This window comes from Felis catus, chromosome B2, assembly GCF_018350175.1.
Source record: "Felis catus isolate Fca126 chromosome B2, F.catus_Fca126_mat1.0, whole genome shotgun sequence".
NCBI lineage: Eukaryota > Metazoa > Chordata > Mammalia > Carnivora > Felidae > Felis > Felis catus.
The window spans coordinates 132379687-132405914 of NC_058372.1; the positions used below are offsets into that span (position 1 = coordinate 132379687).

Consider the following 26228-nt stretch of genomic DNA (forward strand, 5'->3'; position numbering starts at 1 on the left):
GAGCGGCGGGGCCGCGGGCCATGGACGCGGCGGCGGCGGCGGCGGGGGCGAGCCGGGGCGGCGGCGCGGCGCAGAGTCAGCCCGCGGCCAGGTGAGGCTGGGCAGCGCGGGCTCCGGGCGCCGCCGCCACTGCTGTGCCGCCGGGCCGCGGAGCGAGGCGGCGGCGGCGGCGGCTGAAGCGGCGCCACAGCAGCCGCGGTGAGCGGCGGCGGCGGCCTCGGAAGAAGAGGGGTCGCCGCCCGGGGTTCTGGTGGCCGCTGCTCTCTCGTCGTCGCCGTATTTCCTGTTTGGATTATCTTGCGCTTCTCCTCGGCCGCCTCCTTCCCCTCGCGCCCCCGCTCTGCCCCACTCCTCCGTGTCCTCGGTCGACGCTGCCCTCGGCCCGGGCTCGTTTCCCGCGCCGGGGGACGCCTCTTGCCTCCCCTTGCCGGGCTGCGGGGGAGCCCCGCCGAGACCATGAGGAAATTCAACATCAGGAAGGTGCTGGACGGCCTGACCGCCGGCTCGTCCTCGGCCTCGCAGCAGCAGCAGCAACAGCAGCACCCGGCTGGGAACCGGGAGCCCGAGATCCAGGAAACGCTCCAGTCCGAGCACTTTCAGCTCTGCAAGGTGAGCGGAGCGCGCAGCCCCGCGAAAATTGGGGGGTCGTTTTCCGGGGGGCACCTCGGGCTTTTCCCGGGAATGCCAGGGAATAGAACGCCAGTATTAATTATACCTCGGATGGAGGGCTCGCTCCTGCCCAAGGAAGCATTGGCTTAGTGGGTTATTTTGGAGATTGACATCATCTTACTCCTTTTGGTTTTTCGTTTTGGGGTTCCCCCCCCCCCTCCTTTTCACATGCAGCAGTCATTTCAAGGTTGCTTCTAACGTATTTCACCGACCTTTAATTTGTATTGTCAATAACCTTATAGCCTTTACATTCACGCATTTTAATGTAATTCACCAACTTCGAAGTTTCCTTTGGAAACAGTTTCGAATGAATATTGTTCATCAAAAAACCAGACCTGTTCAACTGGATATTTGCTTATCACCTTTCCCTTAAAATGTGGCCGGAAGCTTAAAATACGAAATCACAGGGTCCTTTCAGCATTCTGTTTGATTAAAAAGTTGGTACCGAGATTTTTGCCTGTTAATGGCACAATTGCCATAGCGGTCTGTAATTGGGAAAGAATGATGCAGCGAATTAGTTCACTGGCTGCTCAGTGAGATATACAAACTTGTCTCGATGTTAATACCTGCCTTATGAATACCGTGCTTTCATATGTCAGTTTCTTAAAAATGGCTGCATGCACATTTTTGCCCCAATGCCCTGAAATTCGGGGTTTAACAGCAAAATTCAAAAATAATATGTTGCACTTTATTTTCATTCTGTTACAATTGCAAAATTTGGGGATCGAGGTTTGATAATTGCTTTCCTGAATCCTTGACGAAAGTAATTGTGTGACAGCTTTTCTTTAGCAGTACTTGCATTTAGGATCCAAATAAAGTAACGATGAAGTTATCACACTTGAAATAAAACACGAACTGCATTTTTACATTAATTTACAGATCTCTTTTACTACCGCAAACTTTGGTATTTTGGTCTGAGACTTGATAGTATAGAGTGTTAAGAAATTTTCCTCCGTAGAATCCCAGTATTATGGAAGGGCAGAAATGAAAGTGTCACATTGGGAGGTATTTGTGTATGTGTGTGTGGTGTGATCTACACACACACGTACACACACTCACTTCTTTTGGTTTCAGGTTCTGTGTGCATAAGTTTTGTTGATGTACGTTTTGTACTTTTTTTTTTTTTTTTAAGGCAGTGAGTGCATGTGTATGTGTTCTGCATCAGTTATAATTGGTTCTAGATTCTAATGCCTCTACTGACTTTTCTGTTTTTAAATTCTGCTTGCTGCCTTGGTTGCTGTGATGTCATTTGCCCATCCCTAGACTGTTCGCCATGGATTTCCCTATCAACCTTCAGCTCTGGCCTTTGATCCTGTACAGAAGATCCTGGCCGTCGGAACTCAGACTGGTGCTTTAAGGCTGTATCCTTTCATTGAAAGTTTTTTTCCACATTTGCTGTATCTCCCCAGTCCTTCTGTGCTGCTGAGTAGTTGCTTTTTCTGTTTAAATTCCAAAAAATGGTATGATCAAGTATATAATATTTGTGAAATCATGTGGTGTTCGCTTTTCTCTTAATTCTACATCTATTCAGGCTATAGGTTGCTGGGGTGTTTCTCATCTCTCTGTTTATGGTAGCTAAATACGTATCCACATAGAGTTCTAAAGTTTTGCTATAGTAACTACTGTCTTTGCAAGGAGCTAGAAGTTTCTAAGGGGAAATCTCTTTGCTTATACTAGGTATATTGAATGCAATATGGTTTGGAATGAGATTTAAAGACAATAACATAGGATGCACCTTAACTGCTTTGGTAGATAGTGAATTTATGACCTATTGTTCTAATGAATTAGAGGTTGAATTTCATTTGGTTGTTTGACTTGCCCTTTGGAAAAAGAAATTAGAAAATAAATTGTGTAAATTAATTTTATATAAACAGTTAAGAAGGGTTGATATTTCTAGAAGTTTTAGATCATTTTGTTAGTATAATGCAAATGGATAAGTGTATTCTCTTGGTGTTTTCCCTTTCGTAGTCACATTTGTTATGTACACGTACTCTGAACTATTAATATAAGGAGAATTATTTTTCCTGACTATGCATGAACTATAATAGTCTTGTCATAGCATAGCATAGTTTTTCTGAATACCTACTCATTCTTCGGAATCATTTTTGTTTTTAATTCTGAACAGTGGAAAATACCTCTCACTTTTATACTATTTAACTTGAAATAAAATTGTTTTTATCATGAAATTTAACCATATTTAACTAAAATACACTTATTTTTAAATATTAAAATTTTTAAAAGCAAATGCTTTATTCATCTTTAGGATATCTCTTTATACATATTAAAGTAACGTGTTGGTAGTAAGAAAAAAAATCACAAGGCGATCACAAAAGAATTACTATTGTCAAAAAAGAAAAAAAAAAAAAGGAGGGAGCTTTACCTTTCAGATTGTATCTGGCTCCTGAGAAGAGCGGAGGAAACTTGCTAAGTTAGTTAAACATGTGCTTTGCATTTTCCTTATAATCTTTTAAAATCTTTATTTCAAAGCAGTCCTGTATATAGTATCAGGATATGCTTCAAGTTTCATTTGTGATTAGTGTGTTATCTTTCAAAAAACTTAAAAAGTTTTCAGATGGGCCATTAATATGTACTATTGAGTGAAATCTACTTTCATAGTAAATACCAGTCGTGCACACATTCCTGTTGAAATGGTAAAATCTGACCAGGCTAGGTCTGAATCTGAATTTCCAAGAGTATGTCTCAAGGGCTCTTGCCCAAATGTCTAGATAGTTGAGACTAGAATTATTTTTGGCTACAAATGTTTATATGTTTTTATTCCTAAACCCAGCGATCATTACCTTCTAGTTTAGGGTTCCTGTTTTAGTCTTTTGAAGATGGGACTAAAATTTAATTTTGTCAGTATGGGTTCAAACTATTCAGCAAAACTCCATGTAGTGACAAGAATAGTGCATTGTTGGATCTAGATGGACTGTTTGGAACTAAAAGCAGACATTTTTTGTTCCCAACAGAAGAATATCATCACTGGATTAAAAGAAAAAAAAATAAAGTTAAATCAGTTATTTTTAGATTTTGCTTTTCTTTTAAATGGATTCAGCTTTTACTGTTTCTCAATGTAGTCTCAACTTTTTTTTTCTTTTAACAGCCAGTCTGCCCCTTGTACTTTTAACGTTTATTTATTTTTGAGACAGAGACAGAGCATGAACAGGGGAAGGCAGAGAGAGAGAGAGACACAGAATCTGAAACAGGCTCCGAGCTCTGAGCTGTCAGCACAAAGCCTGACGCGGGGCTCGAACTCACGGACCGTGAGATCATGACCTGAGCCGAAGTCGGACGCTTAACCAATCAAGCCACCCAGGCGCCCCTGCCCCTTGTACTTTTAATGAGTACCACCAGCAAGTCCAATTTTATAAAACCAAGTATTTTTCTTTAGGCAACACTGTTACCTTTAATGCATTTGAGTAATGAACAAGTTGACACAAAGGAGTTAAAATATAGGCCTAATTCTAATTGCCAAATAAAAGCAAAGATTGGGTGTCCCAGATCCTCACTTGTATGTGACTTGCTAATACATTCTAATAGCTGAACACTATATGAAGGTGAACACATAATTATAAGTTTACAGCTATAATTTTTTTTTAATTTTAGAATCTTTCTTACTGTATTTAGAATGAAGTCAGGAAGACTCTTTACCAAACATGTTTTTACTTTTTAATGAGATGCATAATGAATATTCCAGAATAACAGATTGGTTTGCCTTCTTTCATTTCACTGTGGAGGAGAAAGTAGGAAATGTTTTCCGAAGTAGGATTGAGCTATTAGAATTTGTAATACATATCTAATTAAAAAAAATATATATATATATGTTTATTTTTGAGAGAGAGAGACAGTGTGTGAGTAGGAGAGGGGAAGAGAGAGAGGGAGACATAGAACCTGAAGCACACTCCAGGCTCTGAGCTGTCAGCACAGAGCCTGATGCAGGGCTTGAACCCATGAACCAAATGAACCATGAGATCATGACCTGAGCCGAAGTTGGAAGCTCAGCTGACTGAGTCACCCAGGCGCCCCAATGCACGTGTAATTTGACTAATAGAATGTCTTCTTAAATGTTGGACTATATGAAATTAATCTACTTTGAGGTTTTAAAAAAACTAGATGAGAAAGTTACATCTGATATCTAATGCTTACAAGAAATAGGGAAAATCTGAATTTTTAAATTTCTAACCAAAAATGAGGCAAGATGAATTTAATGTATTTCCTGCATTAGTCTATAGCAAGTGAATGATATTATAAACATGCTTTATGTTTGAACTTCTTGGCTTCTAGAAAGAATGTGAGGTTGGCATATACTTACTGATGGGAAGCAGGAAAGCGTAATTTTATATAATACATCATATATAGCAGTGACATGATTTAATTATTTTAATTCTCTTTTTGCCATGCAGAAGTAGGTATGATTTGGTTCTTAGGATTAATCTAGGGATGAAAACTATTGGGATAGAATAATCTAATTATTTTCGTATCAACATCTAGAAAGGGAAAAAAGGTTTGCGTTTCTAGTAATGCTGCTGTTGTCCTTATCTAGATTCCTGGTTTACTAGTATAATTTTGAATTACTATAACCATGGGCTACTCTGATCTTTGTAAGCTATTTTTTTCGAAATGAAGTCATTTTATGTGTGACTCTTTCAAGGACTAAGCAGAAAACTGACATCTCAAGTTTATTGAATTTTTTAATAAAAATGTGTGAGTTTTTGTTATAATTATCAAAATTATTTAAAAATCTCATTTATTGTTTTCTTGACTTGTGGAAGATACAGTAAAATAAGCAATCTCTGATAAAGCATGGATTGTCTTTTAAACTACAGTGTAATTTTGCTGAATGCCAACTTACAAGGTGATTTTTGTACCTTGGAGTTCATTTAACCAACACTTACTAAGCGTTAACATTAGATTATAAAAACTGTGGCCTGAATTCTGGTTCTTTTCTTTCTGTTAAAGAATTAGGTGTCTTTTAATTTTTTATTCTTTTAAAATGAACATGCTGTATTAGATGATTTCCTTGAGAAATAATTCTGTAATTCCAAGTGGCAATGTATTGTTTTACGGGAGTATTCAAAAGAAATGAAAAATGTGATTCTTCATATAGTTTCCAGTCCTAACTAAAAGACTAGAACTTGTTAAACAATTGAATTTAGAGAATTATTTAGAAGTCTACTGACATTCTGTAAAGTCAGATTATAGGCAAAGTCATTGCACTTGATGATGTTGCTACACATTAGTAGATAAGGATTCAGAGTAGCATGAAGGACTAGGAAAATTATTCTAGGCAAGCAATATGGGCAAAAGTAGAGAAAAGCAAATTATGATAGTTAAGAGGAGTACCAAAGAGAGGTTGGAACAGTGATCCTAATTGAGTTGGAGACAGAAATAGGAGCCAGTTGGTGGAAAGCCATGAATGTTCACCTGAGTTATCTGGTTGTTATTTGGTTAGGATTCATTATAGTTACGTATTCTTGATCAGTATCTCTCAATAGTGGTAGCATTTTGGGCTGGATAATTCTGTGGGTTTATCCAGCATGTAGCAGGCTACTGTATATCCCTGGCTTCCACCTAGTAAATGGTAGGGTGCCCCTGCTGTTAGTATATGGCAGCCTTAACTCGTACAGTTCTGTGTGCTCCACTGAACTATGCCCAAGTTGTTCAGTTAAATAGGATAATAATCCTACTTGGGTCATACAGTTAGCATCACAATTAAATGCAGTAATGTCTATGTATAGCTTTTAAGACCATGCAGAGACTGTTTTGGTGAATATTCAGTATACGATATTGTGAGAGTTTTTCTGTAGTTTCAATTTTCAGGTCCTTCATTAGTTTATTTCAGCAAATACTTGTTGAAAGGCAACTAGTGCCAGACACTCTTTAGGAAGGCCTTATTTTCATTTATTTTTGTTGCTAGTACAGTCCTAAAAAAATCTTGTAAGAGTACTGTTTTTGCTTTTTTTCTTTAAGAGTCATGGAACTGGCTCTTCTTAATCATAAGGCTGCAAAATTGCTATTGAGATGTGAAAGTTTCTTGCACATAGTAGGCATTAAATGATTATTTAGTGACTTTGCACTTGTAAGATAGTATTAGAATGCTTGACTTGCTGCTTATTTTGTAAAACATAATTACAGTCCTGAAAAATTTAGAAATGATTTTTGTTCAGAGTAGTTAAAAGGGAAACAGTGTAGCTAGAATTAAGCCCCATTTTTATCTCCTCTTCTCCCCTGCCATCCTTTTTGTCTATGGAAGAATTCTAGTCATTTGGAATTCTAGCTCCAGAGGAGAAACAAGGACTTTGAAATACTTTTACTTCTCAACTCTTAGTTCTTTATTAAAGAGGACTTTGTATAAAAGGAAGAACGAGTACTGTGTCAGCAGTAGGTTGTGATTCTCAGCATGAACTACTGCAGCAGGAGGAATAGGCACTTTTACTTTAGAAACAACTAGAAATGGTGCCTGCTTGGAAGCAGTTACTTTGCAATGAATTTCTTTTCGAGAGAAACAAGGTGTGATAGAATCTGAATGGAACTGAAAAGGGATAAGTTAATTAGTACGGAGTCAAGTCTGCTTAGGAAACCTTTCTGCCTTAAGTTAGATAGGTTTTTATTCCATATTCTTTGTTTTCCATTTGTTTTTTAGTATTTTTTACTTTTAAAATTATAACCTGACTTTGCCATCCTAGAGGAAAAGGGTAAAGGAATTTTGGAAGGGTGACTTTATCGTTAGAAGTGTTCTAGTCTTCAGACTAATTTTGGTTAAGCCAGCTGAAATGGGTTTCAGTCTCCTTTCCTGTAAAATGGGGAAATTGGGGGTGTGATATCTGGAGTCCCTCCATCTTTAGGATCTTAGAATTTCATTTTCTGTAGAGGATTGGGAATGTTCTGAACCATTTCTGTCTAATGGGCTGCTTCGAGGACGTGTAAAAGAGGATGAAGTATTGGACTCCATCCCATTGTGGGCCCCTTTACTTTGTGTCCATTGATTACATTCAAAATCCAAGTCAGTAGATGCACAGATGTAAACCTTTGTTTACAAAATGGAGTGGGAAGGAACCTATGGAAAACATGCACTTTTTTTGTTGTTGAAAACTCACGTTGAATACTTAAGATACTAGGTTGTTGCATTTTTATTCTATAACAGATAAGATCTCGTTATGACAAACTGGGGCGTTTAAAAAAAATTAAGTGTACTTTCCTTTCTTGGGTGTAAATAGTAAGGATAAAAAAATAAAATGAAATTACATAAAATTACTACTGGGTTTTGTTAACCTTAAAAGTAAAACTGTAAGTTTTTTAATAGGAACAGATGGGTTTATTAGAGAATAAAAGAGAATTGCAATCCAGGACAAACAAGCTGCTAAAAACGGTAGGCAAGGGGTGCCTGGGTGGCTCAGTCGGTTGAGTGTCTGACTCCAACGATGTCAAGAATTCATGGTTCGTGAGTTCGAGCCATGAGCCTGTCAGCACGAAACATGCTTCAGGTCTTCTGTCCCCTTCTCTCTCTGCCCCTCCCCCACTTACTCTCACTCTCTCTCTCTCTCTCAAAAAAAAAAAAAATATATATATATATATACACACACACACACACACACATAAAACGATAGGCAAGTGCAGGTAAACAAAGGACAGACACCCTTTTTTAAGCAGAAAAGGACGTTGGGAAGGCAGTTAGGATCTACCAGTCCATTGGAGTAAAACAGGAATTCAAATTGTGGGACTTCTCATTGGTGGAGCTGTTGCCTGGGGGGGGGATGAGAAAAGTTGTCACCTCCAGCTGGAGTAGTGGAATAGAGGGGACTGCAAGGTCAAGTCCATCTCTTCCTGTTAGGTCTGCAGTTGATGATGAGTGGTAGGATATGAGCTCCCCCTGCCAAAACCTCCCAAATCCATTTTAGTGAGGGTTCCCATTACTAATTTTCACAGTTCCTAATCACGTGATTTTATTAATTTTTATATAAGAGATTGAATATAGAGACTATTGAATTGTTGGTATGTAATTTGGGTGTTAAATATGGTAATCATATGGTTACTTGGGGTAGTAGTAACTAGTGATATACATGTAAATAATTGGACGATGGGGTAGTTTTGCTAAAAGGTAAGCTTTGGTTGTTTGTCTTTGGTTTTAACTTCATGCATTGAAAGTGACACATTATTTACAAGACGAAAATTAATAACGAGTGTCAGTATTGTTTTGTTTTATAATGTTTAAATGAGAATTTTTCTTCAGTGATTTGGCATATTATGATCATAAGAAGGTATACTCAGTATCTTAGGATTACAGATTAATGAAATGTTTTTGGTTTGAGCTACACAAATCTGTCTAGAATATAAGAGAATAATATAGAAAAAGGGTATTTTACTATATCGCCACCTTATTTGTGTTCAAATATTATGTATTTAAATATACTGCCATATTTGAATAGTATAGATTTTAAGATAGATTTTAAACATGATACAGTGCTACAGAATTCCTTAGGAAGTAAAACAAGGTGATTTTTGCCTTGATTTATGTGCAATAAACTAAGAGTTGATGAAAGACTACCAGAAGGTACTCGATAGACCTCTCTTCCTTTAGTCACGTATGACATAAATCATTCCAAGAAATAGCACCTTCTGATTTACTCAGAATTCTTCGTAGGTAGAAAGATGTTTATGTTTATAATTTAATTAACTTATGCTTTAATTTGAACCACAGTATATCTAATTTTTGTCTGCAACAGAAGAAAGATAAGTTGGTTATCTTCCCTATATTGTATAATTTTTAACATTTTTGGTGAATTTAAATGCCTAGTAGTTCCCCACTTTTCGATTTAGTAATCCCAGTCGTTTTAATCTTTCACTCTTGTGTTTCATTTTAAAGAAATTTTGGACATGAGTTTACTGCATAACTTTTTTTTTTTTTTTCCTTTTTTGGCTGTGGAGGTAAGTAGGGGAAAGAATTGTTGACACAGGTTACTTGTTACTACTCACTCTTTCACAAAGGGCCATGTGTTCAGCAATTCCTTAAGTCTAGAATATATTTTATCCTGTTAGAATAATGCTTATCTTTAAAGCTCAGTTCCTTTGTCTTTGTGATGTATATTTGATTTAGTTTCATCCCCAGTTCCACCCATCTAGCCATCTTCTTAATTTAATGTTTAAAATCTAAATTTCTACATTACCATTCTTTATATTTTAAATGGCTAAAATTAGACCTTGTGAAATTATAACATTGAGTGGTATTTTCTTTTAAAACAAACTGTCAGAAACAGTATAGCATATGAAAATATGCGGTGGAGTCTAAAGCAATGCAAATCAGAATTAACCAGTATCCTCTGTTTTATCAAGAGTCCAGAAACTGGAAAGCAGTTGGTACGCAATTCTAAAACAGAAGAAATACAGATTCTTTTTTTTTTTTTTTATGTTTGTTTATTTTTGAGAGAGAGAGAGAGAGACAGAGCATACGTTGGGGAGGAGCAGAGAGGGAGACACAGAATCCAAAGCAGGCTCCAGTCTCTGAGCTGCCGTCACAGAGCCCGATGCAGGGCTTGAACTCACAGAACTGCGAGATCATGATCTGAGCCGAAGTCGGACACCCAACCAACTGAGCCACCCAGACACCCCAGAAATACAGATTCTTAAATAATCAACCTCATAGGTTGTCTACGAAAGATTCTACTATGAGATGGGTGTGTTTGTATGCTCTCATGTCTTTAAAATAACGAGGATCTAAATCTAAATCTTTAGTTCAGGAGTCAGCAGACTTCCTGTAAAGGGCTAGATAGTAAGTATAATAGCTTTTTTACCAGTCTAGCACAAAAGCATCCACAGACATGGGGAGGAAGGAGTATAGATCTGTTTTAATAAAACTTTAGTTCTAAAAACGGGGGACTGGATTTCTCCCACAAGCTGAAGTTTGCCAATCCCTGTTTTAATTCATCAGGCTGCCTTGCTTTTAAATCATTAGTGGAGAGGAATGCTAAGGAAGGAACTACTACCGACATCTTTATAGTAAAGTTTCAAAAATTATACTTGCAGTATCAGTTTAAATTTAATCTTTTAGTCATAAATAGAAAATAGTTTAAGAAAAAGTAATTCTTAATGATACATAGTACTTCTGTATGCTAAGTTAAATTACTTTCACAAATATTTGATCCTGTGGAAGAGGCCTTTTGTGTGTGTGTGGTGTGTGTGTGTGTGTGTGTGTGTGTGTGTGTGTGTGTGTGTGTGAATTATAATTAATATGATAATGAGATGCTTAGTTGGGCATCTTTTGGGGGCAGTTCAGTCATCAATTCTATTGAAGTATTCAGCTCGTTTGAACCCTTACTACCTAATTTTAATTAAAAATGTTTGCATTTGTAGCTTTTTCTTATATTTTCATTAATATTATACACAGATGTGGAAATATTTATATTTAGATTTTAAAAGATAAAAGTGAAAGTAAGCATTTTATTAAAATATTGCAATTTTGTAGATGTCTGCAAATTTTGAATAAAAAAAATTAGTAGAAGAAAACAACCTAAAAAATAACATATAAAAAAAAAACTCATAAAACCCCTAGAAGCAAATTCGGGTGCATGGTTACCTTCTTTAGAGTTAAATACATTGCATGTCCCTTGGGAAGAATGTGTGATACTTTAATTGAAAACTGAAATTAGATCCCACTTTTCGAAAATGTCTTATAGTTGCTCACTGGATCATTGTCAAGTAGCACTAAGTGTAGATATCATTTTATTCAGTAAATAAAGCTAATACCTACTTGATTACATTTCTCCAACTGGTGTTAGTCCTTTTGGAGGTTGTTATATAAGACAAATAAATGAATTGATGACATGCTGAACATATTTCCTTTTATTTTTCTGAGAGAGCACGCAGGAGGGGGAGGGTGGAGTGAGGGGGGGAGAGAGGGAAAGAGAGAAAGAGAATCTTAAGCATGCCCAGCGTGCAGCCCAATGCGGGCTTGATCCCACAACCCTGCGATCTTGACCTGAGCCAAATAGTCACATGCTCAACCCACTGAGCCACCCTGGTGCCCCATGAGTGTTCTTCTTTATTGGTGCTATGATTTAAAAATGAATGTTGATCAAGAGTAACTTACATTCCCTTACAGTGGAAAATACAGGGTTTTTAACTAAAAACTCGCTGATATTTTTGGTTTTATAATTCTTCATTTGAAAATTAAGGTTTGCTTAGCACATGGAATTTATAAAATATATAGTCTTAGAAATTATATGGTAGTTACTCTTAAAATGATAAGATTTTTTATTTTAAATTAGGGTTTTTTTTTGTTTTTGTTTTTTTTTTTTTTAATATCCCTGGTTTGTTTTGTTTGTTTCCCTTTCAGTAAATGCCATCTAGAATTTTTGAAGTTTTCCTGGTGAGGTTGTCTGTTGGAGAGTGATTAATCCTACCCTTTCTTGAAAGTATGTAATCTTTTCTTGTAATAGCGGTACCTCTGCTTTTTCACGGCAGTGCTCTGCCAAAGGTGACTATAAATCCAGTGGCATCAGCTATTGCAGTACTTTCTGCTAAATTGCTTTCCTTTTGTGTACTTTTTCTCTTTGTCTTTTGAAAAGGAGAAAAAGTGTTGGAGCAGATTTTTCCATCTATTCAGTCTTTGTACTATATTTTTCATAATGGGCTGTATTTTTCTTTAAAATTCACTTTGCCGTACTTGAGAAAAGAACTTAGCCATTAAGCATCTGAGAATGGGTGCCGGGATGAAAGATGGTTTTTACTTGATATGTCAGAATACACATTCTTTTTTGTTTCTCTAACCCAGACCACTATTTATGACTGTATTTCTTGTAGACTGAACAAGTGGTTCGTTTAAGAGTGTATTTATATACCAAAAGCTATTCTACGTAATTTCCTGTGAAAATAAATATTCATTTTGACCCCTTTGTAGACCATCCTGATTCCAAAGCAGGACATAATAAGAATGAATATTTTTCAACAACCTTAATTTGCTTACAAATAATAAAAAATTCTTACCAAAATAATGGTGGAAGAGATAACTAGAGGTCTCTTTTAACCTGGTGAATACTCTAATTGTAAGTTAGTGTGGATGCTACAATTTGTTTTTTGTTTTGATCTTCCTTTGATTCACATGAAAAGAAAGCAATTAACTGACATAATTTTTCAAATATTGTTGGGCATTTATTGCAAAATATTACAATTGTGTTGAATAAAGGAAGTTTTAAATGTTGATCTATATATCTTTCACAGTTAATTGTAGCATTTTATTAAATTTTTACTGCAGAAATAGTGCACATTATAGTTTTGCTTAAATAGCAGATTAGCAGGATGTTAACATTGTGAGTGAGCAGTAAAATTAAGTATGTCCACCCTTATTATCATGAGAATGTGGCTAACTTCATTTATTAATATATTGATTTTTAATAGGCTATTTTTTTGAACAGTTTTGGGGTTTTGTTAATATATTAATTATTTAATAGACTTTTTTGAGCAGGTTTTGGGTTCAGCAGAAGGCAATAGAGATTTCCCACATATCCCTATCTGCACTCAGCATAGCCTCCTTTATTATTCACATCCCCCACCAGAGTGGTACATTTGTTACAATTGATGAGCCTACACAGACACATAATCATCCAAAGTCCACAGTTTACATTAGGGTTCACTCTTGCTGTTTGTTGTATATGCTATGGGTTTTGGCAAATGCATGACATGTATCCACGATTGAATATCGTACGGAGTAGTTTCATTGCCTAAAAATCTGTGCTCCACCTATTCGTCTCTCTCTCTCCCCTAACTCCTGGAAACCAGTGATCTTTTTATTGTCTCCATAATTTTGCCTTTTCCAGAATGTCCCTATAGTTGGAATCATATAGTATGTATAGCCTTTTCAGATTGGCTTCTTTCACTTTTAACATCTAAGTTTCCTCTGTGTCTGTTCATGGCTGATAGTTCATTTCTTTAGCGCTGAATAATACTCCATTGTTTGGATGTACTACAGTTCAGTTAGCTCTCCGCCTACTAAAGGGCGTATTGGCTCCTTCCAAGTTTGGTAGTTGTGAATAAAGCAGCTATAAATATCCTTATGCAGGTTTTGTGTGGCTATAAGCTTTCAGCTCCCTTGGGTAAATACCAACAAGCGTCATTACTAGATTGTACGTATGGTAAGAGTAGGTTTGGTATTCTAAGAAGCTACCAAACTGTCATCTAAAACAGCCATACCATTTTGTTCTCTGACCAGTAATGAACAGGAGTTCTGCTGATCTACATTGTTACCAGCATTTGATGTTGTCATTCTAGATTTGGGCTGTTTTGATAAGTTTGTAGCAGTATATCCTTGTTTTAGTTTGCAGTTATTTCTCTGGAGACATATGATGTGGAGCATCTTTTTATATACTTATTTGCTACCTGTATGTCTTTGTGTGAGGTATCTATTAAGGTCTTTGGCCCATTTTTCAATTGGGTTGGTTGTTCATTTTCTTATTGTTAAGTTTTAAGAGTTCTTTGTATATTTTGGATAACAGTCCTTTGTATATTTTGGATGTCTTTTGCAAATATTTTCTCCAAGTTTATGGCTTATGTTCTAATTGTCTTGACCTTGTATTTTACAGAGCACAAGTTTTGAAATTTAAAGACATCCAGATTATCAATTATGTTTTCATGGATGGTGCCTGTGGCTTGGTACCTAAAGTGTCATCGTCATACCCAGGACCACCTAAGTTTTCTCATATGTTATCTTGTGGGAGTTTTATAGTTTTGCATTTTGGTCTGTGATCCATTTTGAGTTAATTTTTGTGAAGAGTGTGGGGTCTATATCTAGATTCATTTTTGGTGGTAAGATGTGAAGGTCTTAGTCTTTTAGTGAGCCTCTGCTTCTGGATTGTGGACTTCACAAGTGAATCTCAGGTGACCCAGGTAAGTTAGGGTGGCTAGAGTGGGTTCGAGTTGGGTCTTTCCCTTCTACCTGGTCAGTTCAGTTCTTTTTCTTTTTCTTTTTAATTTAATTTTTTAAAATTTAAATTCAAGTTACTTAACACACAGTGTAGTATTGAGTTTCAGGAGTAGAATCCAGTGATTCATTACTTCCGTATAACAACCAGTGCTCACCCCAACAAGTGCCCTCCTTAATACCCATCACCCAGTTAGCCCATCCCCTGTGCACGTCCCCTCCAGCAACCCTCTGTTTGTTCTCTGTATTTATGAGTCTCTTATGGTTTGCTTCCCTCTCTGTTTTTATTTTATTTTTCCTTCCCTTCCCCTATGTTTATCTGTTGTGTTTCTTAAATTCCACATATGAGTGAAATCATATTTGTTTTTCTCTCACTGACTTATTTCACTTAGCGTTAATACCTTCTAGTTCCATCCCCATTGTTGCAAATGTCAAGATTTCATTCTTTTTGATCGCAAGTGATGTTCCTGTATACACACACACACACACACACACACACACTCACACTCACACTCACACACACTCACACACCACGTCTTCTTTATCCATTTGTCAGTCTATGGACATTTGGGCTCTTTCCATAATTTGGCTATTGTTCATAGCACTGTTCTGATAAACCCCTAGCAGTTTAGGCTTCTGGTTTGTATCTTCAGAGGGCAGATCTTGTGAAGAACAGAGTGCTCCAGTGTATTTAAAAAATGGTTGCTTTTCCCCCCACCCATTGCTGGAAGCAGGAGGGAATTTTTTTCTCAGATATTTGCTGTGGGAACTTGGTGGAGCTCTTTGAGGTAAAACTCACGAAAGTATAAGGATTCCCCCCCACTTCCTTCATGACTGGGTGCCCAGGGATTTGTGACTTTCAGACTTCTCTACTTTAAGATCCCAGCATTTCATCGACTATAGTTTGGATTTTCCTACCCTGGCACTGTTTCCTGTGGAGGTGTCTTACTGGCTGGTTCGTTTTGGTGAGTTGTGATTCATGGTGTTGGCCTGTCTTTGCAGTTTTGGGGGCAGCGTTTTGCCCTGTGACCTCACTTGTCCTAGGGATCTAAGAAGAGTTGTTGATTTTTAGTCTGTTCAGCTTTTCCCTTGTTGTTAGGATGGAGTGGCAGATTTCAAATTTCTTACGTGTTGGACTGGAAACTGAAAGTCTGTATTAATTTTTATAGGTGAAAAAATACATGATCTTCTAAAAGAGGGTTTAAATTTGATGTTTGTCAAGTAGGTGAAAGTAAAGAATAGGGGTACTTTACTATAACAGTGTGAATAATTGTTATTTGACAAAGGTTTTGTTTGTACTGCAAATACGTTAATAGTTCTAAAAAATACCAAATGAAATGTTCTTCACTGTGTTAAACTTTGGTAAAGATATACTAAGTTCTTGCATTGACCACATTCCTATCAAGTTGATTAGAAGCTAGTTCAGATAAAAGTAGCAAATTATTAGAAGTTTGGAAAATATACTTCTGATCAGATATTAAGGGGATTCATGACTATTCCATTTGAAGAAAGGAAGTCTGAGAAATTACTTACTGAATCATTCATATATAAATTTATTTTTATGGAAGACAATGCTTAATTCTATTTATGCTCATAGGGTTTTCCAGTTGTTGTTGTTGTTGTTTTTCAACCATGGCTATCTGTTAGAATATCTTGTGGAGCTGAAAAAGATAAAATATACAAACAATGCCCAGACATTTACTTGGATTTCTTCTGTAGATATTCTCATTGAGTGAATCTGGCGTGGGGCTTGACATCTATGCATGTTTATGTGAAATCTCTGTGGATGCTTATAATGTAGAGCCAGAATTGAGAAATACTGGCCAAATGTTCGACAGATAGGGTAGCGGTATTCTTAGTGAGGCAGATGGTAGATAAGAAACATGTTCTGGGCAGTGTGTGTAAGCTGACACTTTGCTATACCATTGCCTTTGGAGACAGAGCTGTGAAGCTGGTAGGACATATTTATGAAGGTGGGAACGAACTGGAGTCGCAGGATTGAATTACAGTGTTTCCCCATCCTAGCCTTATGTCACTGGACATGGGGACTAGCAATAAAAAAAGTCCATGTAATCTTAATAGAAAGTTGAAAAAGTTTAGTCTTGCAGGTGATTATCACGCTGATCAGGTGGAGGAGGCAGGTGAGGCGTTCACTGACGAGAAAACTAGCACACATAGGTTGCCTTTTATATCACAGCTCATCTGACGTATTTCCATTTTTTGAGGAGGATACACGTATGATGTACTGCTTTTATCTGTTGACTTTCATTCATTCCTCATAACAGTGTGGAACAAAGAAATGAAATCTCTCAGCTGCTAAGTGATTGTTGTTTATTTTTACACTACCTGGTAGAGTTGGTCTGATGTTAAAGCTCCTTCTCTTCATTTTTAGAATGCTTTCATCAATATTCTTTGACTACATTATGGTGGTGTTTAGATTTTAACTTTGTTATAATCACATTATGGTTAAGTTTCTTCAAGACTTAAGCCATTACAAATAAAAATCATCCACTGAGCTTTTATTCAGAATGTTAAGCCAGTTGAGAGTAGCAACACCTTGAAGGCTTACTAGAGGCGTGAATTACTCTGTTTGCTGAAAGTACACGAATGTGCTAAAAGAAATGGCAACAGAGGTTAGTGGAAATCGTCAGAGTTTGTGATGGATTAAAATATCCTCTTGGGTTTATTTTACTGTGGCAGGGATGAACAGTTTACACTTTAAAGACTGTTTTTGGTTTGTCAGCAGAATATGTGTTCAATGGAAGTTACTTTCACACAATAATATATAATTAAATGTATAATACTGCAGGATAATTTATTAGTCACTTAAGGGTTCATAGAAAGTTTAATTATCCGTATTCTCATCTTTAAACTTTGCAGAATATAAATGTATTTTCAGAAACTGCACAGCATATCAGAGTTCTCCAGTTGTTTTCCACCATTTTGTATGTTTTCCAGTCTTCCAGTTGTAGGTTGGAAAAGTGAATGTGTCACTCCTGTAGAGGTTGGAATAATGCCAGTACTTTCTTTCCTTTTTTTTTTTCCAAAGACAGGAATTGATGAACAGATTCTCTGAGAAGATATATAATCTTGAAAGATCTTAATAATTTACTAAGTATATACCAGTCTTGGTATTTTCACATTCTTCATAAAAAGTAGAGGTTGTCAAAATATGTGTATAATACACAGCAATAGTGAGAGCAGTGAAAACTTGCCTAGGAGCTGTCCTCTAAGAATTTAACCACCGGCTACGGTCCCATTGCCTGCTTCTTTGACTATTTTTTTATTCGGCTTTGCTGATAGCACAGTAGAAATCCCAGGAGGAAGACTAAAGTAAGAGAAATTTTTGTTGTGATGGTGATACCAGCCTCACAAATGATCGAAAGATAAAATGGATAAGCTGACCTTACAGATTCATGGAATTTTAAAAGCTTATAGAGGGTTTTCTTGTTGTTTCTCATCCATTAAATACTTTCTGTGTTTAAATCTTGAATGCAATAAAAATGTTTGAAAATTGAGTGCAGGACAGAAGGAAATGAGCTTAATTGCAAAAATGCTAAACTGTAGTGTGATTTTATTTTTCCTTTTTTTATGCTGCATTTCAGTTAGGTCGCTGAATAGTGAAATTCATTCATTGCTTCTAAAAGATATTTTTAAATCCTAGTTAAAGGGAAGACTGGATTCTTAAAACATTAAGAATATAATGTTCTGGGGCGCCTGGGTGGCTCAGTCAGTTAAGCGACCGACTTCGGCTCAGGTCACGATCTCACAGTTTGTGGGTTCGAGCCCCGCATTGGCCTCTGTGCTGACAGCTCGGAGCCTGGAGCCTGTGTTCTGTGTCTTGCTCTCTTCTCTCTCTGCCACTCCCCTGCTCACGCTCTGTCTCTCTCTGTCTCAAAAATAAATAAAACATTAAAAAAAAAAGAATATAATGTTTTAACTTGTTCCATTAATAATTGCAATCATTTCCTGCCTTAAATTCTGTCTTTTGTTTTTGCCTATTTGTATTATCATTTATCATTCATACAAGCTGATTGTTTCTTTTGTATAACAGCTTTATGGAGTTATTTTTACATACCATATAATTCACCCTTTTAAAGTATATCGTTCAGGACTTCTCATTATATCCACTGAGTATGCAATCATTGGCATTTCTTTTTTTTTTAAATTTTTTTTTCAACGTTTTTATTTATTTTTGGGACAGAGAGAGACAGAGCATGAACGGGGGAGGGGCAGAGAGAGAGGGAGACACAGAATCGGAAACAGGCTCCAGGCTCTGAGCCATCAGCCCAGAGCCTGACGCGGGGCTCGAACTCCCGGACCGCGAGATCGTGACCTGGCTGAAGTCGGACGCTTAACCGACTGCGCCACCCAGGCGCCCCAATCATTGGCATTTCTTAACTTCAGAACATTTTCTTTACGCCAGTAAGAAACCCCATACCTAGTATCAGTTGTCCTGCCTTACCCTCTTCACCCAGTCCTTCACAACCACTCACCTACTCTCTATTTCTATGGATTTATTCTGGACATATCATATAAATAGAATCATGTAATATGTAGTCTTTTATGATTGGCTTCTTTTACTTAGCATAATGTTTCTGAGGTTTATCCATATTGTGGCATGTGTTAGTGGTTCCTTTCTTTTTATGGCTGAATATCTCATAGTATAAATACACTGCTTATTATATAATAATCAGTTGATGGACATTTGGATTTTCCTCTTTTTTGACTCTTAGGAATAATGCTGTGAACATTTGTGTAGAAGTCTTGTGTGTATGTATATTTTCATCTCTCTTGTTTATATTCCTGAAGGAGAATTGCAGAGTCATATGGTAACTCTGTGTTTAATGTAGAGGAATTGCCAATTATTTTCCAAAGTTGGTTGCACCATCTAACCGTAGTCCTACCAATAGTAATCAAGGATTCTCATTTCTCCACGTCCTCACAAACTCTTGTAGTTGTCTTTTATAATCATATTAGAGGAGGTGGAGCCGTATTTTATTGTGGCTTTGATTCACACTTCTCAAATGACTAATGATGTTGAGCATCTATTTATATTTTGGCTCTTTGTGTATCTTCTTTTCAGAAATATCTATTCATATCCTTTCTCCATTTTTATTTTTTAAATGTTGGTTTATTTTGAGAGAGAGAGAGAGAGAGAGAGTTTGCAGGGGAGTGGCAGAAAGAGAGAGAGGGAAGATGAGAATCCCAAGCAGGGTATATGCACTGTCAGTGCAGAGCCTGACACAGGGCCTGACTCCACGAACTGTGAGATCATGACCTGAGCTGAAACCAAGAGTTGGACGTTCAGCTGACTGGGGCACTCAGGAGTCCCTCCTTTTTCCATTTTTAAATTTTATTTTTTTTTTGTTATTCAATTGTAAAAGCCCTTTATATTCTGCATATTAAATCCTTAATCAGGTACGTGATTTATAAATTCTCCTATTCTGTGGGGTTTTTTTTCATTGTCTTGATGGTGTCTTTTGAAACACACAATGTTTTTAATGTTGATGAAGTCCAGTTTATCTATTTTTTCTTTTGTGGCTTATGCTTTTGGTATTGTATCTAAGAAACCACAACCTTATCTGAGGTCACAAAGATGTATGTTTTCTTTTAGGTGTTTTATAATGTTAGCTCTTACATTTAGGTCTCCATTTTGAGCTAGTATTTTTTATATAGTGTGAGATAGGGGTCCAAATACATTTTTTTCATGTGAATATACAGTTGTCCTAAGGCCATTTATTGAAAAGAGTATTCTTTTTCTATTGAGTTGTCTTGACATCCTTGTCAAAGGCAATTGATCATAAATGTTTATTTCTCGGTTGTCTGTTTATTCTATTGATCTAGCCATACGGTAGCTAATTATACTAATACCACACTGTCTTGATTATTGTAATATTGTATTAAGTTTTGAAATTGGGGAAATGTGAGTATTCCAACTTTGTTCTTCTTTCTAAAGATTGTTTTGGCTGTTCTGGGTCCCTTTCCACATTAATTTTAATCTCATTTTAGGCTCAACTTGTCAATTTCTGCAAATAGCTAGGATTCTGACAGACTGTTAATTTTATAGATCAGTTTGATGAATATTATTCTGTTCCATGAATATGGGATGTTTTTTCACTTTGCTCTTGTTTCAACAATGTTTTGTTGCTTTCAATGTTTTGTAGCATACAAAGTTTTGTAGCATACAAAGTTTCAATGTTTTGTAGCGTACAAACAAAAAAACAACAATGTTTTGTAGCTTTCAATGTTTTGTAGCGTACAAGTCTTGCATTTTGTTGAATAAATTTGTTCCTAAGTATTTTATTCTTTGAGATACTGTAAATGGAATTGTTTTCTTCATTTCACTTCTCAGATTGTTTATTGCCAATGTATAGAAGTACAATTGATTTTTGTATATTGATCTTGTGTTGTGTAGTCTTGTATTGTGCAATCACAACCTTTATTTGTTCAGTTGGTTTTTTTGTTGTTGTTGTTTGTTTGTTTTAGGGAATTCCTTAGAATTTTCCATATACAAGATCATGTCTTCTATGAGTAGAATAGTTTTAGTTTACTTCTTCCTTTTCCAGTCTGGACACTTTGTATTTCTTTTCCTTGCCTGTTTTCCCCAGCCAGAACATCCTGCATATGTTGAATGGAAATGGTGAGCACTAGTGGACATTGTCTTTTTCCTGAGCTTAACAGGAAAGTATACATTTTAATCTTTCAGCATTAAGTATGATGTGAGCTGTGGGTTTTTCATACATGCCCTTTGTCAGGCTGAGGAAGTTCCATTTTCCTTGAGTGTTTTATCATGAAAGGGGGATGGATTTAGTTAAAGGCTTCTTCTGTGTCCACTGAGATGATCATGTGATTTTTGTCCTTTATTCTACTAATACAAGTCTGTGATTCTATGGGCTTTTGAAGGATAGGGTTGTTTACTCATTTTAATATCTCGCGTAATTTGGTAAGAACAGTTCCTCTCATGTAGCTTCAGTCTCTAAAATGTTTGTAGGCTGATCATTTTACACATGAAAACTTTTGTAAGGAGGCAGTCTCAAAATTTTGACTATAATTAGAATAGAGAACTCCGCTTTTTGCTAATTCTGCTTGGCTATAGTGTTCTACTATTAAAATTAGTAGGTATTTGTTACCGTGAACTAACATGAGGAATGAGTCTGAAAAAAAATTTTTTTAGTGTTTATTATTTTGAGAGAGGGAGAAAGTACATGAGCTGGGGATAGGCACAGAGACAGGGAGAGAGAGAATCCCAAGCAATCTCCATGCTGTCAGTGCGGAGCCCCACGCTAGGGTTCAATCCCAGGACAGTAAGATCATGACTTGAGTGGAAATCAAGAGTCAGGTGCTTAAAGGACTGAGCCACCCAGGTTGTCCCTGGAAAACATTTTTTGATTGGTGTGTTGCTTTTGCCCAGTTGCCTTTATAATGTTTACTTGCTACTAAAAGTTGCATTTGGTCTAAATTTATGGTTTTAGACCAGTCTGACTTTATTTTGTACTCAGGTAAAAAAATATTATAGATGTTTCTTCTGTTTTCATTCCCTGGTTTTAAAATGAGTGAAAGCAAGTCGGGAAGTGACATTTACATTCTAACCAAGGCCCATGGATACAAAAGCACCTGGCTGTTGGGAGTCCCAGACAGACCAGGTCCGACCACTCTCTTCTGACAAAATCAAAGCAGAGAGACGAGCGGTGGTGAAACAGGAAAGGAATTTATTTCCATGAGGCTACCACAGGGAATACAGCAGGCTGGAGTCTCAGACTGTCTTCAGTGTGCTTAAAATACTTCAGGAAAATGTGGGACAAACCTCAGTGGGTACACGCAGGTGGGCAGTAAAGGTCAGGTTGATCATTGTCTCAGGGTCAATTCTGTGAGCTCTTGCTGGTGTTGGGGCAGTCCCTGTTGCTTGAGGGGTAGTTTTGGTTCCATCATGGGATGCTTTGCCCAGTGGGTCCTTTGCTTGAGTTAGAAGATAAGCTGGAAGGAAGAACTTAACAGAAAGTACTGATTAAGGTCAAAATGGAGATAAAGTCCTCGTTTAATATGTGAAAATTGGCTCTTTTTTGGTGAATTAAGCCTTGGTGATTTATGTATAAATATTTGTATGCATATATGTGTGTGTGGGTACTGGATTTAGCTTGCCAGGGTTCAAACCCAGCTTCTTTATTAAGTAGCTGGATGGCCTTAAGTAACCTTGTTGTATCTCAGTTTCCTCTTTTGTAAACAACAGAGCCTATAGTAGAGGTACTCTTGTAAGCTAATACATATATAGTACTTGATACATATTAAGTGTTTAATAAATGTTAATTACTGTGATGATGTACTTAAAGGCTCCCCAATTCCTCCTTTCTTCCTCCTGTTCCAAAATACAAAACAAAAAAACCCATTTAGACAGTTGAATGAATGTTTATTTTGAATTTGAAATTTGATTATATAATGTTATAGAAGGTTTAACTGGTTTTGGTCTCTTTTTCTGTTTATCTTTCCAATTACCTCTTTTTGATTATTCTTCAGTAATTGCTAGTTTCATCATGTTTTGTTTTGTTTTGTTTTGTTTTTCATTAAGTATTTCTTTTCTCCCTGTTGCTTACTTAGAGGTTCATACCTAAATTCAAAGACTTTGATTTCAACCTGTTTTAGTCTTGTCTTCTGCAGCTCTTATTCAGGAGTTATGATGGTGCTTGTTTGGACAAAACCCATAAGTAGTTGCGCACGCAGTTTGTGGCCTGTGTCATGGGCCATGTAAATGAATTGGTTTACTCCCGAGGCAAAGATGACAGTAGGATTAAGTAGATACCCTAGCTCTTGATAGGCGAGCGGTAAAAAAAACAAAAAAACAAAACAACAAAAAAGAAGAGACTAAAGGTATCCATTATAGGAAGATAAGACCATTTTAAAAAGAGTACACTGGAGTTCAGAATTATAAGGTAAGCTATATTGACACCAAGAAATACTCAATGTAGCCTTACAGTTTGCCTTTGTCTTATAATTGATTGCTGCATATAGAAAGCAGACACCATTATAATTATAGGTATAACTATATTAGGAATCTAATGTAGTCAAAGTTGTTTTTTTCTTACATTATGATATGTCAGCTGTAGGGTATCTTTAATTCTTGTTAAAGTAGTGAATATACCAGTTAAATAATGATAATGGCTACCATTTGGGGAGTACACTCTCAGTGGTTTTAATTCTCATCATAGTTCTGCAAGTTAGGCTAGATAGGTATCTGCATCTTATAGATAAGAAAGTGGAGCGTTGGAATAATTCTCAGGTCACAGCGAGTACTGGTGGAGCCGGCATATGAACCGACTTGAAAGTAGGTGTCTTAATTAATTCTCACTGTGCCTCAGATGTTCCTGTGGCACATCAACAACAACAAAATGAAAAAGGATACCTAATTAGGCTACTTCTCAGGCAATTTGGGTTTAGTAAATTTGCAGTAGAGCTGTGATTCTGACACACTGCCAGGATTGAAAACTACTTGCTTTGGAACTTACAGTCTTTCAAACTAATATTTTTTGATTATATGTAAGTAATTTCCATTCCTTAAAATTTTATTTTAAGCTTTTTGTTACAATGAAGTAATGACTTAGGATTTTTTCCCCAACACATGGGACTTTTATAGTATCAGGAGCCTTCAGGGCTGGCTGCAGCATAGTACTACCTTATCCAAAGGAAAAAGGAAAGAAATCAGTAGTAACCTTGAGAAAAAGCACTTATCTGAGCCTCAGAATTATCATTTGTAAAATATGGATAATAACTACCTTTCAGAGTTACCGTGAAGATTAAGTACAGTTATGTATTTAAGATACAGAGCCTAAAACTTAGTAGATAGTAAGTGCTTCTTGTTTATTAAAGTATATTTATCATCTTAGGTGTGACTATGTTAATATTAATGTCATAAAAAAGTGCAGTTTTTCTGGCCATACATAGAGTAAGAACAGACCTTTCTTGACCTCCATGTAACCGACTTCCTGGACTTACAGATACTTTCCAGTCTCTATGAATAAAATATTGATTGATGCTCACAGCATGCTGAAGTTTTCAAACCATTGGGCCCTAATTAGCATAGCTGTTTGCTTATACTTTACTTAACCAAGAATTGGTTCTGTGTATTCCCACATCTGTTTGTGCCTGTTATATTTGATGTTATAATCAAGTAATTAGTTCACTTTAAGAATATATAAACTGATGAAATGTGAATACAAAATGGAGGTTTTTTTTTTTAAGTTTATTTATTTGAGAGAGAGAGAGAGAGAACATGAGCAGGGGAGGGGCAGAGAGAGAGAGAGAGAGAGAGAGAGAGAATCTGAAGCTGACTCCATGCTGTCAGTGCAGAGCCTGGCATGGGGCTTAATCCCACGGACCGTGACATCATGACCTGAGCCAAAGTCAAGAGTCCACTGTTTAACCAACTGAGTCACCCAGGCGCCCCAGAGGGTTGGACTTCATGAAGGTCAGTCACCTAAAATTTCTCTGATGCTGTGTGTATAAGATAACAGTAAATGATCAGAAAAAAAATAGATTCTATGTGAATGCTACACTTAGAATGCATTGCCAGTATCTTTAAAGTTCCATTTAAAATATTAAACTACAAATCCTATACCGGGGTAGTTATAGCTATGTTTTATTTAAGAAAAACAATTCTGAACTCTAGTATTCAGTTAAAGAATACTTTAGGGGTGCCTGGGTGGCTCAGTCAGTTGAGTGTCTGACTTCAGCTCAGGTCATGATCTCGCGGTTTGTGAGTTCGAGCCCCGCGTCGGGCTCTGTGCTGACAGCTCAGAGCCTGGAGCCTGCTTCGGATTCTGTGTCTCCCTCTCTCTCTGCCCCTCTCCTGCTCACGCCCTGTCTCTCAAAAACAAGGAAACATTAAACACTTAAAAAATATATATAGAAGTGTTTGGATAATATCACAAGATATGCAAAATTATATATGATTTCTGAAAAATATGATGAGTAAATAGAATTTGTATGATTTTTCATAATAGCTCACATTTTTCATTAACTTCTCAGCTGATAATAGGAGAAGTTTTACTCCATGTAAAATGAGAATTTTAGAATATGCTGATTGGTGCCAGCAAGACTAATTTAGCTGGATGGATTAGAATTAGACTCACTCTGCTAGCTAAAAAGGCAGAGTCTGTGCTGTCATCCTGACAAAAGAAATGGATGAACAGAGATGTAGGTTCTTCGGCCAAACAGGTGTGATTTGGTACCGTGCCAGGAGAGCCATTGAAATCTAGCTTCCTGTAGATGCTTTTGGGCAATTGCTGTAGTGAAAGTAGTACTATTAATACTGATGACGATGGTGGTGATGGTAAAAGTTTAAAGATGCTTAAAGAGTAGGGTAGTATAAGCTAAACATGCATGATTAGTCTATTCGTTTATGAAATATTAGAACAATTAATTGCTGGCAATAAAATGAACAAAATCCCTGGAAAATAAATATCTCCTAGAAAAACTTCTAGAACTCGGAAGGCAAAGGTGCATAGAAAATAAGAATTTAACTTTTAGTGTGATTATTTTTACTTAAGAACCCTAGGGGGCATGTATTAATAGAATATAGGAAATAGTCTGTATACCTGAATATGGCATTGTATAAAGAGAGCTACAGTTTTATTAAATCCCATCATATCTTGGTTTT

General features: G+C 36.7%; 1 protein-coding gene across 4 annotated transcripts in view; it reads left to right on the forward strand.

Moving 5' to 3' along the window:
• Positions 1–306: 306 nt before the first annotated feature.
• Positions 307–26228, forward strand: part of STXBP5 (syntaxin binding protein 5) — a 177425-nt gene continuing 151503 nt past the window's right edge. For all 4 annotated transcript variants that reach the window (XM_011282577.4, XM_019831369.3, XM_011282578.4 and 1 more), the window contains exons 1-2: positions 307–609; positions 1933–2030. In XM_011282577.4, coding sequence (XP_011280879.1) covers positions 457–609; positions 1933–2030 — 251 coding nt within the window. In that variant the 5' untranslated portion in view covers positions 307–456. The remainder of the gene's footprint in view (positions 610–1932; positions 2031–26228) is intronic.